The sequence below is a fragment of the Pelecanus crispus genome, chromosome Z (assembly GCF_030463565.1).
Source record: "Pelecanus crispus isolate bPelCri1 chromosome Z, bPelCri1.pri, whole genome shotgun sequence".
Classification (NCBI taxonomy): Eukaryota; Metazoa; Chordata; class Aves; order Pelecaniformes; family Pelecanidae; genus Pelecanus; species Pelecanus crispus.
The window spans coordinates 11,861,906-11,882,169 of record NC_134676.1 but is presented as its reverse complement, the minus strand read 5'-3'; the positions used below and the strand labels follow the sequence as shown (position 1 = coordinate 11,882,169).

The 20,264-nt window shown below is 60.4% G+C and overlaps 2 protein-coding genes across 2 annotated transcripts in view; both read left to right on the top strand.

The window, feature by feature from the left end:
• The window catches only part of ATOSB (atos homolog B), a 41,403-nt gene extending 27,995 nt beyond the window's left edge, over positions 1-13,408 (top strand). Inside the window, exons 3-11 of the mRNA XM_075726304.1 lie at positions 5,061-5,152; positions 5,760-5,961; positions 7,742-9,003; positions 10,594-10,652; positions 10,937-11,033; positions 11,524-11,682; positions 12,095-12,163; positions 12,633-12,838; positions 13,125-13,408. Of these exons, the coding sequence (XP_075582419.1) occupies positions 7,921-9,003; positions 10,594-10,652; positions 10,937-11,033; positions 11,524-11,682; positions 12,095-12,163; positions 12,633-12,838; positions 13,125-13,278 (1,827 nt within the window). The 5' untranslated portion in view covers positions 5,061-5,152; positions 5,760-5,961; positions 7,742-7,920 and the 3' untranslated portion in view covers positions 13,279-13,408. The remainder of the gene's footprint in view (positions 1-5,060; positions 5,153-5,759; positions 5,962-7,741; positions 9,004-10,593; positions 10,653-10,936; positions 11,034-11,523; positions 11,683-12,094; positions 12,164-12,632; positions 12,839-13,124) is intronic.
• Positions 13,409-15,062: 1,654 nt separating this feature from the next.
• STOML2 (stomatin like 2) lies at positions 15,063-19,892 on the top strand. The gene is made up of 10 exons (XM_075726302.1): positions 15,063-15,113; positions 15,934-16,086; positions 16,414-16,513; positions 17,175-17,233; positions 17,588-17,689; positions 17,988-18,122; positions 18,671-18,815; positions 19,160-19,239; positions 19,473-19,601; positions 19,717-19,892. Exons 1-10 carry the CDS (start codon positions 15,063-15,065, stop codon positions 19,846-19,848), a joined length of 1,086 nt encoding a protein of 361 aa, XP_075582417.1. The 3' UTR covers positions 19,849-19,892.
• Positions 19,893-20,264: the final 372 nt, after the last annotated feature.

Below are 20,264 nucleotides of genomic sequence, written 5' to 3'. Positions count from 1 at the left end.
CGGGCCGGGCATCTCCCTCGCGGGGCTGCGGAGGCCGGCTGGCAGCTTCAGGGGTCTCCTCTCCGTGGGCTGTTCCTCCAGTCGAGCAGGGCTTCGAGGCTGCTGGTTTCCTCCACGAAACCCTCTTTCGCATTGGCAGCGTTTCTGCACCTTGCCACAAGTGGAGTAAGTTGGATGGGAAGGGGCTGGTCCTCAGCTCGGCTCCGCTGGGGGCTCGGGCTCTCCGCTGCGGTCCTCCCTCGCTCCTGCTGAGAAGGCACCTGAGATTAGAGTGGTGCCAGGGGCTGCGGAGCCGGATACGGCAGTGGCTGAGGATTGCTTGTGCTGCGCCTGCCTCTCCGTGTATTTGATCTCTCGACTTCCAGCGGGGACTGAATTCCTGTGCTGGATTCTGGGCTCGGCTCTTGTGAAAGGATCCAATTATTTCAGAGCTTTGAGCATCTCCATTTGCTGCCCATATTTGCGGCACCCGGGTCTGCGCTGGCTGGAATTCCAAGTGATTAACGTGGCTGTGACATCCCTCCTAGGGGTGTTATCTTTGCTCGCTGTCCCCCACCGCCCCCCTCTTCCTCCTCCGGCAGTGAGCGAGTGAGACAGGCAGGCAGAGACAAAGGTCTGTCCTCAACCTGGGCTGTCCTCCCCGTGAGCGGCTGCTGCATGGGATTTCCGTGCCCTGCCTGCTGCAGGTTTCCTGGGCTCCCGGTCGAAACACTGGAGCTGGGCGGCCGTGGGCTGTATCGCTGAGGTTTGAGCCTGCTGGTGCTGGGTGGGCAGGGGATGCTGCTGATTTTGGAGAGCTGCCCGATTGTCCTGACGGATTTTAAGCTGCTTTTCGTTCTTTGGCTGCCCTTTCCTGGGGAGAGGGGCAGCCGTGCATGGAGGGGCGGCTGGTGGGGGTGGCTGGACGTGGGGGAAAGCTGTACACAGGTGGCCGTTGCGTGGTAGGATCTGCCTGCAGACCCTGCAAGCCCCCCATTCCCAGCTGCAGGCTATTGTCAGCGTTGCTGCCGGCACGCGAGGCGCCCGGGCAAGGTGTGCTGAGGCGATCCATGCCAAGACATGGGGCATCAGAGGGAGCAGGGGTAAGCTCCCTAGCCAGGAGCTCTGCTCCTGCTCCCCGAGCTCCCGGGAGAGGTTTCATTGTGTTATCCTGGCTTGGCCGAGCGGAAGGGCTCAGTCCCTGCGGCACCTGTGCATGGGGCTGGGGCTGGGGAGGCACCGCACATCGCCGGGCAGACCTCAGCCCCTCAGGAGCCTGCAGCCCCAGCAAGGTGCCCTGCGGAGGGGGCTGCTCTGTCCCCAGGGGCTTCTGCACCTCGTCAGTGTCCCCTCCCGTGGGATGGGAGGAAGGGCAGCAGCAGCACCTCACGAACACGGGTGCTGCGGGGCAGAGGGAGATGTCGGGTCTGCCTCTGTAGAGGCTGTCTCTGGTGGTTTCTAGGAGCTTGCACTCCTGACATGGGCACTACCTCTTGCCCCATCCTTCCCCTCTGGGTTCGGGCTTCCTCCCTGTTATCTGCACAGGGGCCAGCACTGAGCAAGGCTCTGCGGCTGCATGAATCTGGCACAGCAGGAGGCCTCCTGAGGACCTCTGAGAGCAGCACTTGCCCTTGCAGAGGGGCAGGGATGCTCCCTCCCTCCCCATCCTCCCTCCCTTCCTCTTTCTTGTTTCCACCAAGTATGAGCTCCTTCCTCCCCAACGTGAATCCCAGGGGAGTGCCAGAACCACATCCACGCCAGTCGTCTTTTCCTTCAGGCACAGTTTGCTCCTTTAGCATCTTTCTAACCACCTTCTCTCCAGGATTGCCACCTCTTATATGGACAGGCAGGAGGTGGTCCCCAGCCTCACAAGTCTGTCTCTCTTCTGATGGTGATATGCCTGATCTGTCAGGCTGTGGAGAAACCCTTCTTTGGTGGCAGCATTGCTGCTGGTGCTGCCGTCCTTCAGGGTTGTAATGGAAACTTTATGCCTCCTGGTGTTTCTCACGCTCTGCTCTTAGCCTGTGCCAGGGAGCTTCTGGTTTGCATTTCCACTGGTTAGATTTCCTTCCTTCTTCTTGGGTTCAGATAGGACCGATGGAGCTGCAAGTCATCCTCCAGGCAGTCTGTTTCCAGCAGTTTCTGTTGCCTCTTCACTTGCCTTGTGCTCTGCTTGTACCGAGGATGATTATTTACCCTCTTGTAATGACAGCTCCTCTCTTTCCTGGCTGTGTGGTTCCTGCTTCACCTCTAGTCAGGCTGCGAAGGTCTCCTTAGCACTTCCCAGGAGAGGGAGCAGGAGGGGTGAAGGCAGCAAAAGCCAGTTTGGGGGGTTTTGTGGTCTAAATGGTGCAAGGACCCCTCTCAGTCCTGCCAGCCTCTGGACATGGTGCTCTACCCCAGGCAGCAATGCCCAGACCAAAGCCTCTTGTCCACTGGCCGTGTGTCACCTTGACTGGCTGGCAGTGCTGCTCTGGGAAGCTACATGGATCCTCACTGGCGAGCGTGGCCCCTTCGGGTACAGCTCTTGCTCTCTTCCTTGCACCAGTGCTGTCAGCCCTGTCAGGCTCCACTTTCCCAGGGCTCTGCCGGTCCTGCCCTACGACAGATGCCTCCCTGGCAGGCAGAGCTGCCCCTGCACCCGTCCTGCTTCCTTTCTGGCTGGTACAGTACAGTTAAACAGCAACAGATCTTTTTGCAGGCTGCAGCCTGGCATGCAGTACAGCTGCTGCAGCGCCCAGCCAGGGACTCTTCCTCACCTGCCATCCTGCTCTGTTGCCACCAGACTGAGACCATGGTCTGTTAATCCCAGGTCCTCCCTGGATGTGCTAACAAGAATTAAACCAGCAGGTAAACCAAGTCCCCGACCCCCCCCCAGCCTGGCTGTGTCATCCCATGTCAGGGTCTGGTGGCTTGGTGTCCCCAGGGAATGCAGTGTCTCTGCCCCAGTGCCTGGGAGACACTCCCTCCCTGCAGGTCCTTTGGCACCGGGTGTTTTATGGCTGTTGAAGCATAGTGCCCTTCGCCAGGCCTCTCCAGGCTGGAAGAAGAGAGGAAAGCTGTGCCTGGTATAGCTCTGGACCCAGGTGCTGGGAGATCCTGGCAAAAGCACAGGCTCCCTCCTGTCCTCTGAGCATCAAGGGATCTTAGGAGCTTGGCAGGAGCAGGGCAGAGAGCAGGAGGAGCTCTGGCTGGGCTTACCCCCACAGGTCTTAAGTCCTGTCTTAGAATCAGAGCACCAGCACAGGCTGAAACACCAGCAAAATCACCATCACTTGGGCTTAGGAGGGGACAAACTCTTGGCTTGGGCACATGGAGCCCCATGTGCTGCATCCAAGTGCTGGTACCTGTGCTGCTCAGCTGAGCTGGTGAGGACCTGGACTTGTCCCACCTGGATGGCCAGAAGTAAGGCTCTGGAGATGCCTGGCTCAAGGGAAGGAGAAGAGAGAGGTGACCGGGTGCTGTCTCCCCGTCCCTGTTTAGGGTGCAGGAGTGCCTGGTCCCTGCATTGCTCCCTGGCTCTCTATGGGTGCGATGGGGTCCCGACGGGTGCTGTAAGAGGCTGAGCCCTGCTGTGAGCTGGCTGGGCCCTCAGCAGGGAGAAGCTGCCCTGGGAGGCAGAGCTAAACATGGCCAAGAGAAACCCCAAAGAATAGGGGAAAGGGGACAGGAACCTCCCTTGGCCACAGTGCCTTGCAGGAGGGTGCGGAGCAGTGCTGTGCTCCAGCTGCTTCCCATCCCAGGCTGCCAGGCAGCCCTCCTGGAGGATGTTCAAGGAGGTCCCAAGGTGTGCTTGGAGAAACTTTTGTGGCAGGCTGAGGAATCCTGGCATTTCCCGCTGTAATGCTTCAGGGAACAGTATCTGAGCTGGCCAAACATGGTGTAGCCCCTTGTGCTAGGTGTGTGCGCTACTGGCTAGTGCAGGCATCACCTGGTGACTGACGCTGCGGTCTTGGCTGGGATGGATTTGTGATGTCAGCCTCTCCTGATGCACCCATTGCCCCAAAAGGCAGCTGCTGCTGGGCAGCAAAGGGCTGTGACTGGAGAGGGATGTGGGAAGAAAGAAAGTATGCAGCCAAAACTATGTCTTTGTCCCGGCATGGACACGCACAGGAAGGATGTGGCTTTCTCCTGCCGCACCGTGCTGACTCTTGCTGCCAGTTGCTGATTTTGCTTCCCAGCGGTTGACTGTGCCACGCAAGTCGTGGTACAATCTCCCCCAGGGATGGAGTAGGGAAGCAGCAACATTCCAGGCAGGCAGAGCACCGTGTGTTACCACCTTGGCATCCACCTGCAGCTGCAGGCATTCACTTGCTTTTCTACCTGCCTTGGTGCCGGCCCCATGAGGGGTGCCAGGAGATGATCTTTACAAAAAGCTTTTGCTGAGGGTTTGGATCAGAGGTTTGTTACGCTATGGCATTGATTTGCCCTGCTGCAAGTGCTCATTGGGAGCTGGTGTATTGTGTCTTTGTTCTGGCTGCTCGCTGGTGGTGCTCTTCCCCAGCACTGCTGGTGGTGGCTTTTGGGCTGGCCAGCTCTCGGGGACTGGCCATGACTGCCTGTTAATTACAAATCTTATTGGAAACGTAATGAAAGAACAACCCATTTCCTGGGGCAGGCAAGCACAGCAAGTGACCTGCCAAAGCTGACCTCCCACATGCAAGATGATGGGATGCAGAACTTGCTGGACCAGTGTGCCAGAAAGGGGGTGCGCTTGTGTGTTTGGGGCCTCTGAGCATCCCTTCAGGGATTTTGTCCATCTGCCTGGCCCTGCTCTTTCCAGATTCAGAACAGTGCTCATGGGCAGGATACACAGTGGGACAGAGGGCAGCTTCCCTCAGGACAGCCACTGTAGTGAGCCCCCATTTGAGGGCTGCATGGGGAGGGAGGCGGGGAGGGCATGGTCCCCAGGGATGGGCAGCTTTTCCTCCTTCACTCAGAGGTTCGTGGGCCAGCAAAGCTTATGGGCTGCCCTGCCACAGAGGGGCGAAAGTGGAGGTGCCCGAGGGCTCCTGCCCACTTTGAAGGTGTCGTACCACAACCCACTGCCCAGCCTGACTCTCCTCCTTACCCTCTTCCAGGCATCAAAGCTGCAGTGCCAGTGGATTATGACTGCAGGGAGCCGTGTTGCATCTGGAAATCTCCGTCATGCATCAAGGGCACATCTGAGCAGGTGAGTGCTGAGCACATGAAAGGACTGCTGTCTTTGCACTGGGGGAAGCTGGTGCAGGGCCATCGTGGCTCAGAGCTGTCAGGCTCCTGGTTTCTGCCTTCCCTGCCAGGCATCTCTTATTGCAAGAAAACAATTGCAAGCCCTTCTCCTTATCTGTAGGGCCAGAAAGCGTCCTCTGCTGTGGGTTAAAGGGGCAGGAGGTGGACATGAGACTGAGACCAGCAGCTAGCTGGAGCCCCAGAGGCTGATGGTGATCTGCAGTGTCTTGGAAAGCAAGACATGAAATGGTCACCAGAAAGAATTGGGGATCTGCTCATATGCACAGGTTTTCATATAGGAGGACATGCAAAAGGGATGTAAAATACAAGCCAGGTATGAGATTTCACAGCTTAGCTTAAAGTATTTGTGGTTTAAATGGAAATCAAGGTGATAGCACTGCCTGAGGTGGCCGAGATGTATGTGATGTTTGGGAGGTTGGGAGGGGCTGAGCCTTGATGCTGCTTTCTCTGCCTGTGTGACCCTGCAGGCAGCCGGTACCCTAATGTCCTTCTTCTGGAAAGCATCTGAATCACTCCAACCCTGCATCTTGCCTTTTCCTGTCCCTCAGAACTGCTGTGCAGACTGAAGAGCTGGAGAGGACGGTGCAGGGGTTCGGAGGCACACCGTGATGGTGGGAGCCATTCCACGGCAGCCACGCCGCTTCTGGGGGGTGCCTGGCTGGCAGGTGTCTTCCGCTAGCTGTGCCAACGACCGCCCGCTGCGGGACAGGGAAGTTAATCCGGAGCAAAGCGGGGTTCTGCTGCAGAGGGGTGAGTGTGGAGGGCAGCCTGGATGGGTTGCAGCGTGGTGGCTTACACAGAGGGCTTGAGGTTGGCAGTGACCTCTGGAGGTCATCTGGTCCAACCCCTCTGCTCCAGAAGGGCTACCTAGAGCCATTGCCCAGGACTGTGTCCAGACAGCTTTTTAGTATCTCCAAGGATGGAGACTTCACAACCTCTCTAGGGAACCTGTTCCAGTGCTCGGTCACCGTCACAGTAGAAGTGTTTCCTGATGTTCAGACAGAACCTCCTGTGTTCCAGTTTTTGCCCATTGCCTCTTGTCCTGTCATTGGACACCACTGGGAAAGAGCCTGGCTCCATCTTCTTTGCACCCTCCCCTCAGGTATTTATATACATTGATAAGATCCCCTTGAGCCTTCTCTTCTCCAGGCTGAACAGTCCCAGCTCTCCCCACCTTTCCTCATAGGAGACATGCTCCAGTCCCTTAGTTATCTTAGTGGCCCGTTGCTGTACTCTTTCAGGCATGGCCTCACCAGTGCTGAGCAGAGGGGAAGGATCACCTCAGCCTGCTGGCAATACTGTGCCTAATGCAGCCCAGGATACCGTTGGCCTTCTCTGTGGCATGGGCACATTGCTGGCTCATGTTCAACTTGGGTGTCCACCCGGATCCCAGTGTCTTTTCTGCAAAGCTGCTTTCCAGCTGCTCAACCCCCACCATGTGGGGGTGCATGGTTATACCTTTCATCACTCCTTTTAAACAAAATCTTGGGGCTCAACTACCCTGGCCTGCCACTTTCCCATCCCCATCATGCTAGGTGTCAAAATAACATGTGCAGCCTCGCTCTCCAGATACCCTTGACCCACTTGGAGAACCAATTCCCCTATTGCACGCCTGCCCCTAAGCCTTTGCTCCGCAAGAGCAGGCAGAGCTGTGGGGACAGGCAAAGGGCAGAGCTGCCAGACACAGGCAGTTTGTAAGGCTCTGGAGCTCCTCAGCCTGCTGGTGACTTTTCCTGCATCTCCTCAGCTCTTGCAGCCATATCAGTATTTATCATGCCAGGAAAAACTTATGGCCAGGATTCTCACAGCTCTGAAACTGGGCTGAAAATCAAAAATGAGGTGCCATGCAGCACAGAGGTCAGGTCCCTGGGGCAGGCAGTGGTGGGTGGGTGGTGCAGAAGCCCACGGTGGGCTCTGCAGCCTCTGGTACCACCCAGCTGCTGATTGAGGAGGTGGAAGAGGTCTCTGGTCCAAGCCAGCTGAGCTGTGACGTTACGTCAGGTTTCCCCAGGCTGTCCAGCCAGGTTTATGTCACTGCCATGGGGCTGGCAGCGTAGGGCACCAGCCTTGCCTCACTCAGCGCATGTGGCTGGGGCAAATCTTCTTGGAGAGCACTGGGAGATCTTGTTGCTGTTGCCCAAAGGGGTGATTACAGGCCTGAGCCCCTGGGACTGGTCTGACCTGCCTGACTCCTGTGCTCCAGAACAGCGCAAGCACATCAAGTCCCTGGCAGAGGACAGGCCCCCTTCTCCCCACTTGTCCAGACTTGCCCCCAGTAGCCTCCAGCCTGGCTGGAAACTCCTCTCCATGCCCAGACCAGGAAGGAAATGCTGATCCTGCAGGTGGGTGACGCTGCAGGGTTCCCCAGAGCGCCACACCAGCCTGGTTCCTCTTCCCGTCTCCGGAGAGGGAGTTCCGAGTGGGGCCGTACAGGGAGCTGCCCATGTTCTGGCAGGTCCTTTGTGGCCAAAAGCCCAGACAAGGATGGCGATCCTGGGCTGATCTCTGTCCTCCTGCTCTCTCTTTTCAGATGCTGTGCTGCAGTGTACCCCGTAGTGGAGGGCTCATCTGGATGTCCTGAGCGAGGTGGGGGCCAGCTCCCACCCCTGCCCTCGCACCTTGACCCGTGGCACTTTACAGTCCCCCTCCTGCCGCTGCATGGGCTGTTCTGACTCTGGCTCCACTCGGAGTCTAGGCAAGTAAGGCTCCATGCGGCACATCCACACGGAGACGTTGCTGCCCACGGAGCGCGGCACGGACCCCAGCCTGTCCCGGCCCAGTGGAGAGGCACCCTTGGAGCCTTCCTCACAGCGCTGCACCCACCGTGGCATCCTCATGGGCTACAATGAGACAGAGATCAAGCGCCAGAAGGTTTACCAGGTCTCCATCTTCTCCCATCTCTCCAGCTCCTCTGAGAGCACGGAGCAGCGGGCAGGCAGCCGGCCGGCCGTCAAGAGGGGTTACCCCGAGCAGCGAACTCCAGAGCCGGGGAGAGATCCCAAACGAACTCACTGGGGTGGCGGGGGGGTGGACGGCAAGCGCGATGGGGGCCCTGGGCAGGCTTCCCTGGACGATGACGATACCTTTGAGGATGGTCTGCTGGTGGAGGAGCTATCCCTGTGCGGCTCTGCCCAGCACTTCTCCCACAGCGGGCTGCGGGTGGTGGAGCACCGGTGTGAGGGCAGCCCTGGCCGCAGCCCCAAGGCCGGCAGAGAGGACAAGTCGCAGGATGTCGTCTCCTCCTCCTCCTCATGGCCTCAGCACATTGCTTGCAGTACTTTGCACATGAGAGACAGTTGCCCTGTCTCATCGGGGGATCAGCCTATGGACTATGGGGAGAATGGGGAGCTGGCAAGTGGCCACAACTCACTTCACCTTGATTTGCACAGTATTGCACAAACAGCCCGCCTAGACTCTGGCGGGAAGACAGAGAAGCCAGGGAGCAGCCCAGCTCACAGCAGCAGGGCTAGCGGAGAAGAGGAATGGCCAGTGGTGGCCAACGGGTGCAAGGAGCCCCCAGCTCCGCAGACAACACTCAGCCCTGAGCCCAGCAACCTGAGCTCCCTGGAGAAGACACCCTGCGGGAGCAGCCAGCTCAGCGGCAGCAGCTGCCCGGCCAAAAGGAAGCTGCTACCTGCTGGTGAGGTTGTGGCCGACTCCTGCTCTGAGGATGAGACCCTGTCCCCGCCGGCAAGGAAGAGGGTCCTGCCGTGCCATCCAGTGCCCACAGCCTGCCGCAGCACTGATGCCAAGGGGGCCCCGTTCTGGAATCATCTGCTTCCCACGGCCAAGGTGAGCATCACTCATGGGAGAAGGCTGGGCATGGCCTGGGGACACCCAGAGCTCAGGGCTGTCCTCGTGGGCAACGTGGCCCGTCGTGGCGCAGCACCCTGTCCTGTCCCAGTGCCACAGCACTGCTGTGAGCAGGACGGTGCTGACAGCCAGCCCTGGGACGCATGGTCTATAGGCTGTCACCAACTTTTGACACCTTTTAGTCACTCTGCTTCCAACCAGCCTGGAGAGCCTGGCTCGGACAGGACATGACCTCCCAGTGACAGCAAGAGTTGGACGTGTGGCATGGGGCCACCCTCAGTGCCCGACAATTTCACTTTAAGCCAGACTTAGCAGCAGGCTTGGGAAGAGTGACTGTCTTCTGCCTGATGAGGAGGAAGGCGGAGGGATTGGGATGGCTTGAGTCCCTGGCCATGATATCCATCAGGGCAAGGGTTTGGTGGCATGGCGTCGAACTGGACATGCTCTGACCAGGGAGTGGGAGCCCCAGTGCTGTGTGCAGAGATGCCACTGGCTTTTCTGCAGTTCTGGGATGCCTGTGGCATGTCCCCAGGGTGCCACAAATGCAGAAATGGGGCAGATTCTGGAGGTTTGCAACCACCGTGGCAGCTCAGGAGCTGCCTGCAGTTCCTCCCTGGATACCTGCCCCTCCTGGCCAGCTCCCTGCCTTCACCATGTCCTGCCAGCTGAGGCTGCAGCAGGCTCACACCAGAGCTGGCACGCTCCTCTCTTTCCCTGGGGCATCCCATGGCACAGGGACCTACAGGGACTGATGGCAGAGCTGCCCTCGCTTCTTGCTGCTTGGAGCCAGGACGCACCGTCCATGGGGCACAGCTCCATCCCAGCCCACGTGCCCTTTTTGGTGACTGTCCCCCAGCCCAGCTGCCCCCAGCACTGCCCTTGCAGAGTGAAGCCCTCCAGCAGCTTCCCTGGGTTTTCCCGCCCGGTCATGCCAGCCAGCTCCATCATCCCTTTGTGTTGTGCTGTCCTTTGTCTGGCTTCCAGAAGGGAAAACCCCTGAAAAGGGGACATCTTTAAAAGGAGGCTGCAGTGTGGCCCTGGCTTTAAGCCCCCACCCTACAGCTGTAAGAGCCTGGCTGTGGGCAGGGCGGGCAGCATGCCCCTCTGCCCGGCAGCACTACTGAGGACTTTGCATGAATCACCGGGGGACGGGACTTTTCCCGGGCTGGTCAGGGAAATTCATCGTATGTGTTACCCTTCCCTGGGAGGTGCAGGGGGGTGTTGGTCCATGGCTCTGTGTCAGGGTGTCTTGTCACTGGGGCTGGTCCTGAGACCGGCTTTGTAAGGTGGGATCTGTGTGCTGCACCCTTGGCTTAGGTACCAACACCCTCATCGCCAGCAGAGCCACTTTGGGGTTTGGGCAGACCCACATCTCCAGCAGATACTGCAGCCCTCACACTGCCCTGCTGGCCACTCCTGCAGGGGCTGCTGACGGCTACCCATGGATGGGAGCCTCTCCGATCTTCTGGGACCATTGTGGGGCAGGGTAAGGGGCAATGGCACCTCCTGGGGGTGAGCAGTCCCTGGGTGCTGCCCTTAACACAGCTCTCTTTTTCGTGTCCTCTCCAGAGCTCTGCAGATTGCACTGCGGTTGGGAGGAGGTTGAAGAGCGGGCTGCGCCTCAAATCGTGAGTGTCCCGGCAGCCTGGCGGGATGGAGGTGGGGGCTTGGGGTGCCCAGCCACCCCAGCACCCCACAGCCCTGTGGGAGGGTCAGGTTGGGTCCCTTCCCTGTCTCAGGTGTCTCCCCTCCGCAAGACCCCAGGCTGTGCAGCGGAGGGAGGTTATTTCTGCCCCTGGTGGGTAGGAAAGTAGGTTCAACCTCCACCAAAAAAAGGGACGGGGACTTGGAGAGGGCAGCCCAGGGCTGCATGCTCTCCAGTCCAAGAGCAATCTTGTCTCCTCTCTCAAAGGCGACATCTCCGGAGCAGCCTCCGCAGGGGTACCAGGTCCTCCGCAGCGCCCTGGGCCACTACCACCGTCAGCCATGCTCTGCTGGGCAACTTTGAGGTAACGGTGTCCACCTGCCAGGGAGGGAAGTGGGTCCTGAGGGCTCCAGGATGGGCTGGCGATGGATGTGAGAGGCTGAACCTGACCGGATCCCTGGCATGGGGCTGGGCTGATTGTCCCCAAGGGCCATGCGTGCAGTGTCCGTCTCACACAGCCACCATCCACCAGCACGATGTCTCAGCCAGCAGATCCTTGGGTGATGTGCCAGGACCCTGGACCCTGCTGAGATACCTGTACCCTGTGGGGCTGAGCTGAGGCAGTCTCACAGCTTCTCTGTGTTAGATGGTTGGTTTTAGCCCACCAATTCAGGATGGGTCTGTCTTGGAGCAAGCAACCAGGGTCCCTCACAGGTGGTCTCCAGAAAGCCAGGAGACACATGAGGGCAAGCAGACATGTGATTGTGGTGGAGGTGGGGGTGACCTCACCTGCAGCTTCGAGGTAGGGGCAGCATTGGTGTTTGAAGGTCCCTAACGCTTCCCTCCTCTCCCAGGAGTCCATCCTGAAAGGGCGCTTTGCACCGTCGGGGAGGATCGAGGGGTTCACGGCAGAGATCGGTGCCAGCGGCTCCTACTGCCCGCAGCATGCCACCCTGCCTGTTGACGTCACCTACTTCGACATCTCTGAACACAGCGCACCCTCGCCTTTCCTGGTACGCGGATGAGGGAGGGCTGGGACCGTCGGGGAGGTGAGTGGGGGCTGTACCCAGGCACCATGCAACCTGGGGGGCTGCCCCTCTCCAGAGAGCGCAGCTCGAGCAACCACCTACCTGAGGAGACCACTAGCTGTGCCAGGAGCATTTTAACCCAAAAAGCAAAGAGGGAACCCTTGCAGGCATATAAACAGGCAGGCTGCTGCCCAGCCGTCTCATGGCTGGTGCTTTGCTGTCACCTCTGCGTTGCTGCTCGTTCGTCACCGGGTCTGGAGAGGGACGGAGCTGGGCGTCTTCTTGCTGCCTTGTTCCAGGCTTTCCTGGCGAGGGGGGCTCTCGGCTCTGTGCCGGCTCCCAGCTGGGCTCCCCATGGGCTTTCTCCCTCTCTCATGTGCTCGCTCTTTTGCCCCAGGGAGTGATTGACTTGGAGGCCTTGGGAAAGAAGGGTTACAGTGTCCCCAAAGCTGGAACCATCCAAGTGGTGAGTCGTCCCCTGGCCTCTGGCAACGCCATGGGGAGGGTGCTGGGTGGGCTCCGGTTGTCCTCCGGTGTGGATACGCTCCATTACATTGTTTGGCAGGGCAGCAGCCAGAAAGCTTGTGCAGAGGGGGTATGTGGCCACCGAGACAGCACAGCGGAGGGGAGCACGGGGTCCCTGGGGTGCTGGCAGGGAGACAAGGTGATGGGGGACGCAGGGAAGGAAGAGATTGGTGGGGAGGCACGGGGTCTCGGCAGCAGAGCATGTACATGCAGTGGGGATGGGATAGGAGCGCAGGAGTGGAGGTGGGTGGAAGGGACTGACCTGTGGGCCTCAGGCTAAGCCCTTTGGGGTGGTGTGGGGCTTTCTGGACACTTGGACCTGCTGGTGCTGCCCCCAGCTGCCCCAGCCCTGCCCTATGGATCCATTCCTGTGCCCTTCACAGTCTCACCCCCTACCGCTCTGCCCCCAGACCTTATTTAACCCCAACAAGACTGTGGTGAAGATGTTCTTGGTGACGTACGACTTCCAGGACATGCCGGCCAACCACATGACCTTCCTACGCCATCGCATCTTCCTGGTGCCCGTGGGGGAGGAGGAAGGGGCCACCGTGGCCCCCAGCGACCCACCAGGCTCTGGCCCACCCCGCAGGGTCCTCTGCTACCTGATGCACCTAAGGTAGGGTGGGATGGATGCCTGCCCCAGGGTCACCCCTGGGCTCCTCTCCCATGTATCCCTGTGTCCCCAAACCTGCAGGGCAGAGCACTAATGGCAGCCTGACCCTCTCGCCTTGGGGAGGAGCAGGGACAGGCTCCTCTTTTGGGGAGGTTGGAGCTGTCATCCTGCCCAAGAGCAGCAGTCTCTGTGCCTCTGAAGGCAACCGGAGCCTGGACACTTTGGCGAGGGGGCCATGCCCTTGCCTGGGAGCCTGAGGCCCCTCCACCCTGCTCTTGTCTTCTCTCAGGTTTCACAGCTCCAAGTCGGGGAAGATCTACCTTCACGATGACATCCGGCTGCTTTTCTCCCGCAAGTCGATCGAGGTTGACTCTGGGATCCCCTATGAACTAAAATCCTTCACGGAGATGCCGAGGAACCCCTGCTACTCTCCCCGGGCCTGACCCTCTCCATCCCTCAGAGCCACCAGGGAGCCTCCAGCCCAGCACTTTGGGGAGAGATGAGTAAAGGGCCAGCAAGCAAGCACTGCCTTGAACTATCGCCCTCCCTATGCGCCCCTGTCCTCCTGAGCAGCACGGACACCGTGCCCGTGGCCTGCAGCGGGACTGGGATCACCGAGGGGTTTCAGCAGGAGGGGCAGGGGCCAGTGAGCAGCTCCAGGGATGAGCCCAAGCCTTCTGCTGGTGCTGCTCTCAGCTGGGAGACTTGGTGGTAGCTGGCGGGGTGGGAGTGAAGAGTTGGGCTGGGGGCTGTGGGTGAGGCTGGTTGGGAGCAGAAAGTGCAAAAGAGTTTGTATTTATTGGTATTTATTGTTGCTGGGAGCGCAGAGGAGGCTTGTGCAGAGGACTGGAGGTGCTGCGCTGTTCTTCCCCCAACCCTGTCAGTGCTGGATGAGACCCCTGGCAGCCCAGGGCTGCCCGGGTTGGGGCAGGGCTGTGGGGACTGCGAGAGTGACTGGGGATGGGGACAACAAACCTGTGGAAGAGAGGGTGACCCACCTCTTGGCCAGGGTGCAGCTCCCCGGCCAGGGCTGCGTTAAAAGCCCTGGGAGAGGCTGAGGTTTGATGGGGATCGGCTCTGCAGGGCCAGCCCTGCATCAGGCAGCTTGGGGAGGACTGGACTTGTCCTCCGACCCCAAGAAGTCTGTGGGTGGCAGGGAAATGGCCATTGCCGTGGGTCCTGGGGCTGAGACATGGCTGTCACAGGGGCGGGGACCTGGGGCGCTCTGCAGGAGCACGGGGCCAGCCCTCCCGGCAGGAGCCTCCAGAGCCCACGTGTGCTGTGCACCTGAGAGAAGATGCAGATTGCCGAAAAACCAAGAGTCTCGAATGCTCTGCACGTGTGGGGTGAATCCCCATCAGGAGGCAGCTTCGGGCAGGGGCCTGCTGGCAGTGCCATCGGGTGCGGGAGGAAGGGCGGCAGCCCTAGCTCTGTCCCTGGGAAGAGGGGGAAGCAGCAGAGAACATCAAGCGGGAGTGGGGCTGGACATTCCCCAGGGGGTTTGGGGGTGACCTGGCGCAGTGCCCGTCCCTGCGGCAGCCTCGGGAGCTGCGGGCCGAGCCCAGGGCGGCTCAGAGAGGGGCAAGGGAAGAACGAGCTCGGCTGTGCCCCGCCAGCGTCCCCCAGGCCCTGGGGGCTCTGCTGGGTGCTCGGTGCCAGCTCAGGCTGCGGGGAGCCCCAGCCCCCCGGGCGGGGCAGGGACGGCTCCCCAGGCCCCCCCACAGCAGCCGGGGCTGCGACCGGGCTGGGCACGGGGCTGGGGGCTCCCCGGGGTGGCCTCCATTTTAACCAGGGCCCACCCCGTCTTCACGTCGCTCTCCCCGGCCGGCGGGGACGGGCCGGGGCCCCGGGCCTCCGCCACAGCGGGGTAGCGGGGAGGTGAGGCCCCGCTCTCCCCTGCCGGGCCGGGGTCCCGCCCACCGCCGCGCACCGGGGGCCTGCTCCCGGCAGCGGGCCCCACACCCCCAGGACACCGGGGTTCCCCCGGCGGGGCCGGGCCCGCGGTCCCGGCGCTTCCCGTGTTCGTTTCTCATTTAATAAACGCCCGTTTGGAGACCGAGCCTGGCCCTCGCCGCTCCCGGCGCAGGCGGAACCAGGGGCAGCGGCCGCCGCGGCGGGACGGGCCCTCCTGGGCGGCGCACCCGGAAGGGGCGGGGCCTCCCGCGGGTTCTTCCGGGGCGGCGGGGGAGCGGCGGCGGCGGCGCCGAGCGGGGCGGGCGGCGGAGCGATGCTGGCGCGGGTGGGGCGCCGGGCCGGGCCCGGCCTCGGCCTGCTGCAGGTGGGGCCGGGGGAGGCCTCCTGGGGCCGGGCTGGGGGTGCTGGTGCGGGGGTCGTGGGGGCTCGGCTGGGCGGGGGTTGGGGTCTGGGGGTTTGGGGGGTGCAGAGCGGGTCTGGGGGCACCCCAGGTGGTGTTGGGGGGCCGGAGACAACCGGGCGTGGGGAGCACTGAGGTGAAGGGGGGGTGGGGCTGGGTTTGGGGTGGAGGTGCAGGAGGGCATGGGGGTTAGGGAAGGGGCTGGGCGGTCCCCGGCATGGGGGTTAGGGAGGGGGCTGGGGGAGTGAGGGGCGGTGGGGAGGAGGGTGAGGGAGTACCCGGGGGGAGCAGGCCCTCGGGGGGGCCCAGGAGGCTGCCACAGCTGGGGAGGGACAGGCTGTTGAAGGGCGTCAGGGCTGGGACTGAGGTGAGGAAGAGGGGTGGGAGGAGGGGGTCTGACCAGGTCACAGGGGGCTGAGTTGGTCAGAAGAGGCCCCCCACACACCCCTTCCTTTCCCTTACAGTGTCGGGGAGGCTTTATTCCTTCCCCACAGTGGAGATGGGAGGGAAGGGGAGACGCAGAGAAAACTCCAGCACAGGGGTGAACAACCCTGCACTCGCGGGGACGGCCCTGACCCTTACACCGGCCCTGGGGCCCAGATTGCATTGCTGTGGGGACAGCCCCTGTCCCCTCACGGCATGGGCTTGTTCGGGGCGTCAGTGCTGTTTCTTGCCCTGGTGTATCGGGGCCGTGAGCAGTGATCCCAGATGGGAGAGCAGGGGTGGCGCTGGGCTCTGAGCTGCTGGTAGCTGGTCTCCATCCCGTTCCTTTTCCTTTCTCCAGCGCTCCCAGCAGCCGAAGCATTCAGCATGGCTGGCCCCAGCAGCGTGCCGCTTGAACTCTAGCCTGCCCATGAACATCGGGGTGCTCTTTGTGCCGCAGCAGGAGGCTTGGGTGGTGGAGAGGATGGGCAAGTTCCACCGAATCCTTGAGCCTGTAAGGAGCTGCTTTTCTCCCCTTTTAGATTCAGCAGATTCCTAAAGCTGTAGTGAGGCGCATCCTTTGCAGGAGGATTCAGGGAGCAGTGCGCTTATTCTTCCAGACTGCAATCCTTTTGCCTGCCTATAGGCTCCTTTCCCTTGGTGGGGTGTTAAAAGCACTGAGAAATCTAAACATCCTGCAGGTGTAAAGCACGTTTGCTCTGCCTGCAGTGTGTAGCATACTTTGGCTTTGTTTGCACAGCACTCTCTAGTCTGGTTGAACTCTCTGAGGGAAAACCCCCAGATTAGAGGGCTCAGCCATCTAATCCCACCCTTTTCCCAGGGTCTGAACTTCCTTATCCCTCTGCTGGATCGGATTCGGTACGTGCAGAGTCTCAAAGAAATCGTCATTAACGTCCCAGAGCAGTCAGCTGTCACCTTAGGTAAGGAACAGCTGCTGCGTCCTGGCCCTTCCCCTGTGTCCAGGGTGAGCAAGGGATGGCGTGGGGAGGAGTGGAAATGTTCCAGGCTCCTGCATCAGCCTTGTCCCTGGGGACACGCGCTTGGCCAAACTGGTGCCATGAGCAGGGGCACCCCAGGAGGTCCCATCTGCCCTCTTGGGGCTGTGGCTGCCCCTTCTTGCTGGGTGGAACGTGCCTGGGCCAGAATCTGTTTTTCAGATGTTTTGCTGTGTTGAACTACAAAAAATCACTTGTGTTTCTGTAAAAAGGATTTCAGATCAGGTTAATGGACAGCTCTGTTACAACTCTAGTGTTAGGCTTTTTGTTTTGTTTTTTTTCCCCTTTGAGTCTTTATTTATGAAGATAACTACAGTATGAAATGTTTTGATCTGGAGACCCGAGACTTCTTGTGTATTAAAATGTCAAAATGTAGTGTTTTCTAGGGAGTGTCAAGGTCCTTTTTACAAAGCCTTTTAGATAAGGAGATCAGTTTCAGCCAGTCCCTCTTCTGTGCCATGCTGCTGACATCAGGAAGGAAAGCGATGGCCCTGCCCAGCTCTGCTAGTTCTGCCGGGGGAGAGGGGGTTGCCATGTTTTGTCTTTGCTGCTTCAGTAAACAGGACATGGTGTTCTTTCCCGGCAGATAACGTCACCCTGCAGATTGATGGTGTGCTCTATCTGCGGGTTATGGACCCCTACAAGGTACCGTCCCTGCTGCACCGACACTTGGCCTGAGTCAAACCTGTAGCCTCCGTGGGTGCGCCCAGCATGTGCTGTATTGCTCAGCTGGCCACCGTGGCAGCCCCTCGGGCACCACTCGCCTGGCGCTGCTGGCTCCTGTCTCCCCACGGCATGCGCTTCAGCCGCTGCCCGGCTTGCTGCGCCCTGCGAGGCGGGCGGGCTGAGCGCCCTGATCCCTCCCAAGGCTCTGGATTGCGCTTTTCTTTGGCAGGGGCATCTGTGGCAGGTTTCTCATCTCTATGTTTGCCCACCCTGCCTCATTCAGGGTTCCTCTTGGCACTGCCACCAACTCTGTTTTTTGCTTCTGCTCTCCAGGCCAGCTATGGGGTGGAAGATCCTGAGTATGCAGTGACCCAGCTGGCCCAGACCACCATGAGATCTGAACTTGGCAAACTCTCCCTCGACAGAGTCTTCCGGGTGAGCTGGGGAGGTGGACCATGGAGCTGCCAGCATCTCTCGAAACTCCGGGGCAGTCTGCATGGCCAAGCTGATACACTTAACAGCAGAACACCCTCTGCTTAGAGGGCTTTTGGCTTCTGTGTCAGTTGTGAATTGGATTAGTGAATTAGAAAGCATTAGCAAATCCTTGGAGATGGGTCTTGATTCGGTTATTTTGGGTTTTGGCTGACCTTGGCCCATGGTGGGGAGGTGTCTCCTGACCCCTGTCTTGTGCTAACGCCTCTTTGCTCTCTGCCATTTCTTTTGTGCCTCCCAGGAGCGGGAGTCCCTCAATGCCAGCATTGTGGATGCCATCAACCAGGCTTCAGACTGCTGGGGCATCCGGTGCCTGCGCTACGAGATCAAGGACATCCACGTACCCCCACGCGTGAAGGAGTCCATGCAGATGCAGGTTTGGTTCTCTGGGAGGGCGGTCTGGAACAAGAGGGAAGTCTCCCCTTCCACGCCGCACCATGGTTATCTGTCCAGAGCTGGCAGCGCTGGCCCCTCCTGTGGGGAGGGAAGCCCGCTGGCACTTTGGCTGCAAACGTACAGCTGTTGAATAAATAATTCCTGTCCTTATTTGGGTGGTGGTGGCCTCTGTCTGGTACACGTACATCCTGCCAGCTACCTTTAAAATCCCTACTGGGCTCTGTAGGAAGCAAATCCCAGAGCTGAAGGACTCCCCTTGAGAAAAGCCAGGTGCCAGAACTCCGAGCTGGAAGGGGAGGAGAGGGAAGCAGCTGTCTGGTTAGGTGTGGACCGAGCTGCGGAGCGCTGTGCAGTGTGAGGAGCAGAACCAGCCCTCACCAGGGGTCACGCAGTGTTTTGTAGCTGTGTTCTCATCCTTTGCTAAGCTATGCTTGCCCGAGCGGGACATAGGAGCGTGTCCTCGCTGTGCTGGCCCCACGGATGGGATTGCGTGGCCACGGCAGGCTGGTGTCTGACCTGTGTTTGCAGGTGGAGGCAGAGCGACGGAAGCGGGCGACGGTGCTGGAGTCGGAGGGGACGCGGGAATCGGCTATCAATGTGGCTGAGGGGCAGAAGCAGGCCCAGATCCTGGCGTCGGAAGCTGAGAAGGCCGAACGAATCAACAAGGCTGCTGGTAGTGCCTTGGGCTAGAACATGTGGGGCCAGGGGGATCTGCAGCCCTCTGCCCTGAGGGGTGATGCTCCCGGGGAGAGGCCACATCAGTGTCTATAGGACAGGCTTCCTCGGCCATGCTGGTCCTTCCCTCCTGGGGCCCTCGGGCTGAGCTCCAGCTGGTGTTGGCTGCCCCACAGCCTGGGGCAGCAGGAGGTGCATGGCAGGAGCATCGCCGTACTGCTGTTGGGGAAGAGGAGGCTTTGCATGCGTGAAATTGCCTTGATTTGCTCCTTGAAATTGCCTTGATTGTCTCCTTTCAAGCGCTTTGTCGCAGCTCTGATGTTCTGCCATGGTTTGTTGCAGGAGAAGCCAATGCCATGCTGGTCAAGGCCAGGGCCAAGGCGGAGGCGATTCAGCTCCTGGCAGCTGCTCTGGCGCAGCAGGTGAGTGACGGCTCCTCGGGGCGGCTGCCGCTTTGGCGCTGGCACTGGGGGAGGTGAAACCACGGCCGGGCTGGCACCGGGATTTTTCTTGGACACTCCCTGGCATCTCTGGCAGCAGTGAGCGAGTTTTGCTGTCCTGGGGACCGTGGCCGGCCGGGGCGGATAGGGGCAGGGATGGGCTCATGGTGGTCCGTGACTCGACTCGCTGCTGAGCCTCATCCCTCTCTCCCCAGCACGGCAGCGCCGCTGCCTCTCTCTCTGTGGCAGAGCAGTACGTGAGCGCCTTCTCCAAGCTTGCCAAAGACTCCAACACCCTCCTGCTGCCCGCCAACACCGGCGATGTCACCAACATGGTCGCACAGGTCAGTGTGGTCGGAGGGACCCCGTCTCTTACCTGGCGGGGGCAGGGGGGCAAAGGTGGCAGCCTGGCGGGGCCTGCCCTCTCCTCCCCTCCCCAACAGCTCTCGTTCCCCCCAGGCCCTGGGCATCTATGCCACGCTAACCAAGCCCCAGGCTATGAAGACGCAGGAGGAGATGCCCCCGGCCCGCGAGGACCCCCGGCCTCCCGCCGCGGAGGTGCTGAAGGCAGAACAGGACGGCTCCAGCTAGCGGGGCCGGGAGGACTCTGCACCCTCGCCTGGGGCCTGCCAGCAGTCCTGTCCTGCCGCCCTCCCCACTCAGACGCTCTTCTTCTTCCCTTGGTCCTTATTTTGTATTTGGATTTAAATCATGTAATAAATGGTATCGGTGCTGCTGCAGCATGTCCCGTGGCGCTTGGGAGCCCAACGCGTGACCCACTGTCTGCTGCCGAGGGGAGACCATCCCTCCTGAGCAGTTTCCTGCCAGGAGCTCCCACGGACACGCAGTGACCTGCAAGAGGAGCCAGTGGACCCCTCTCCCGGGCTGGGGACCCCTCTCCAAGGTTGGGGATGCCTCTCCAGGGACGTGAGCTCCTGTCGTCCCCTCGCTCTCCTGGTAGCTGCCCCTGCGATGCGCGACAGCGCGTTCTCTATAGCGTGCTCCTC

What these genes read in the sequence shown, in the direction of transcription:
- STOML2 (XM_075726302.1), top strand. Translation starts at nt 15,063, where the DNA reads ATGCTGGCGCGGGTGGGGCGCCGGGCCGGGCCCGGCCTCGGCCTGCTG. An exon ending in GCAGTCAGCTGTCACCTTAG is followed by an intron (nt 16,514 to 17,174) that starts GTAAGGAACAGC and finishes CTTTCCCGGCAG; the next exon opens with ATAACGTCACCCTGCAGATT. An exon ending in CAGCTGCTCTGGCGCAGCAG is followed by an intron (nt 19,240 to 19,472) that starts GTGAGTGACGGC and finishes CTCTCTCCCCAG; the next exon opens with CACGGCAGCGCCGCTGCCTC.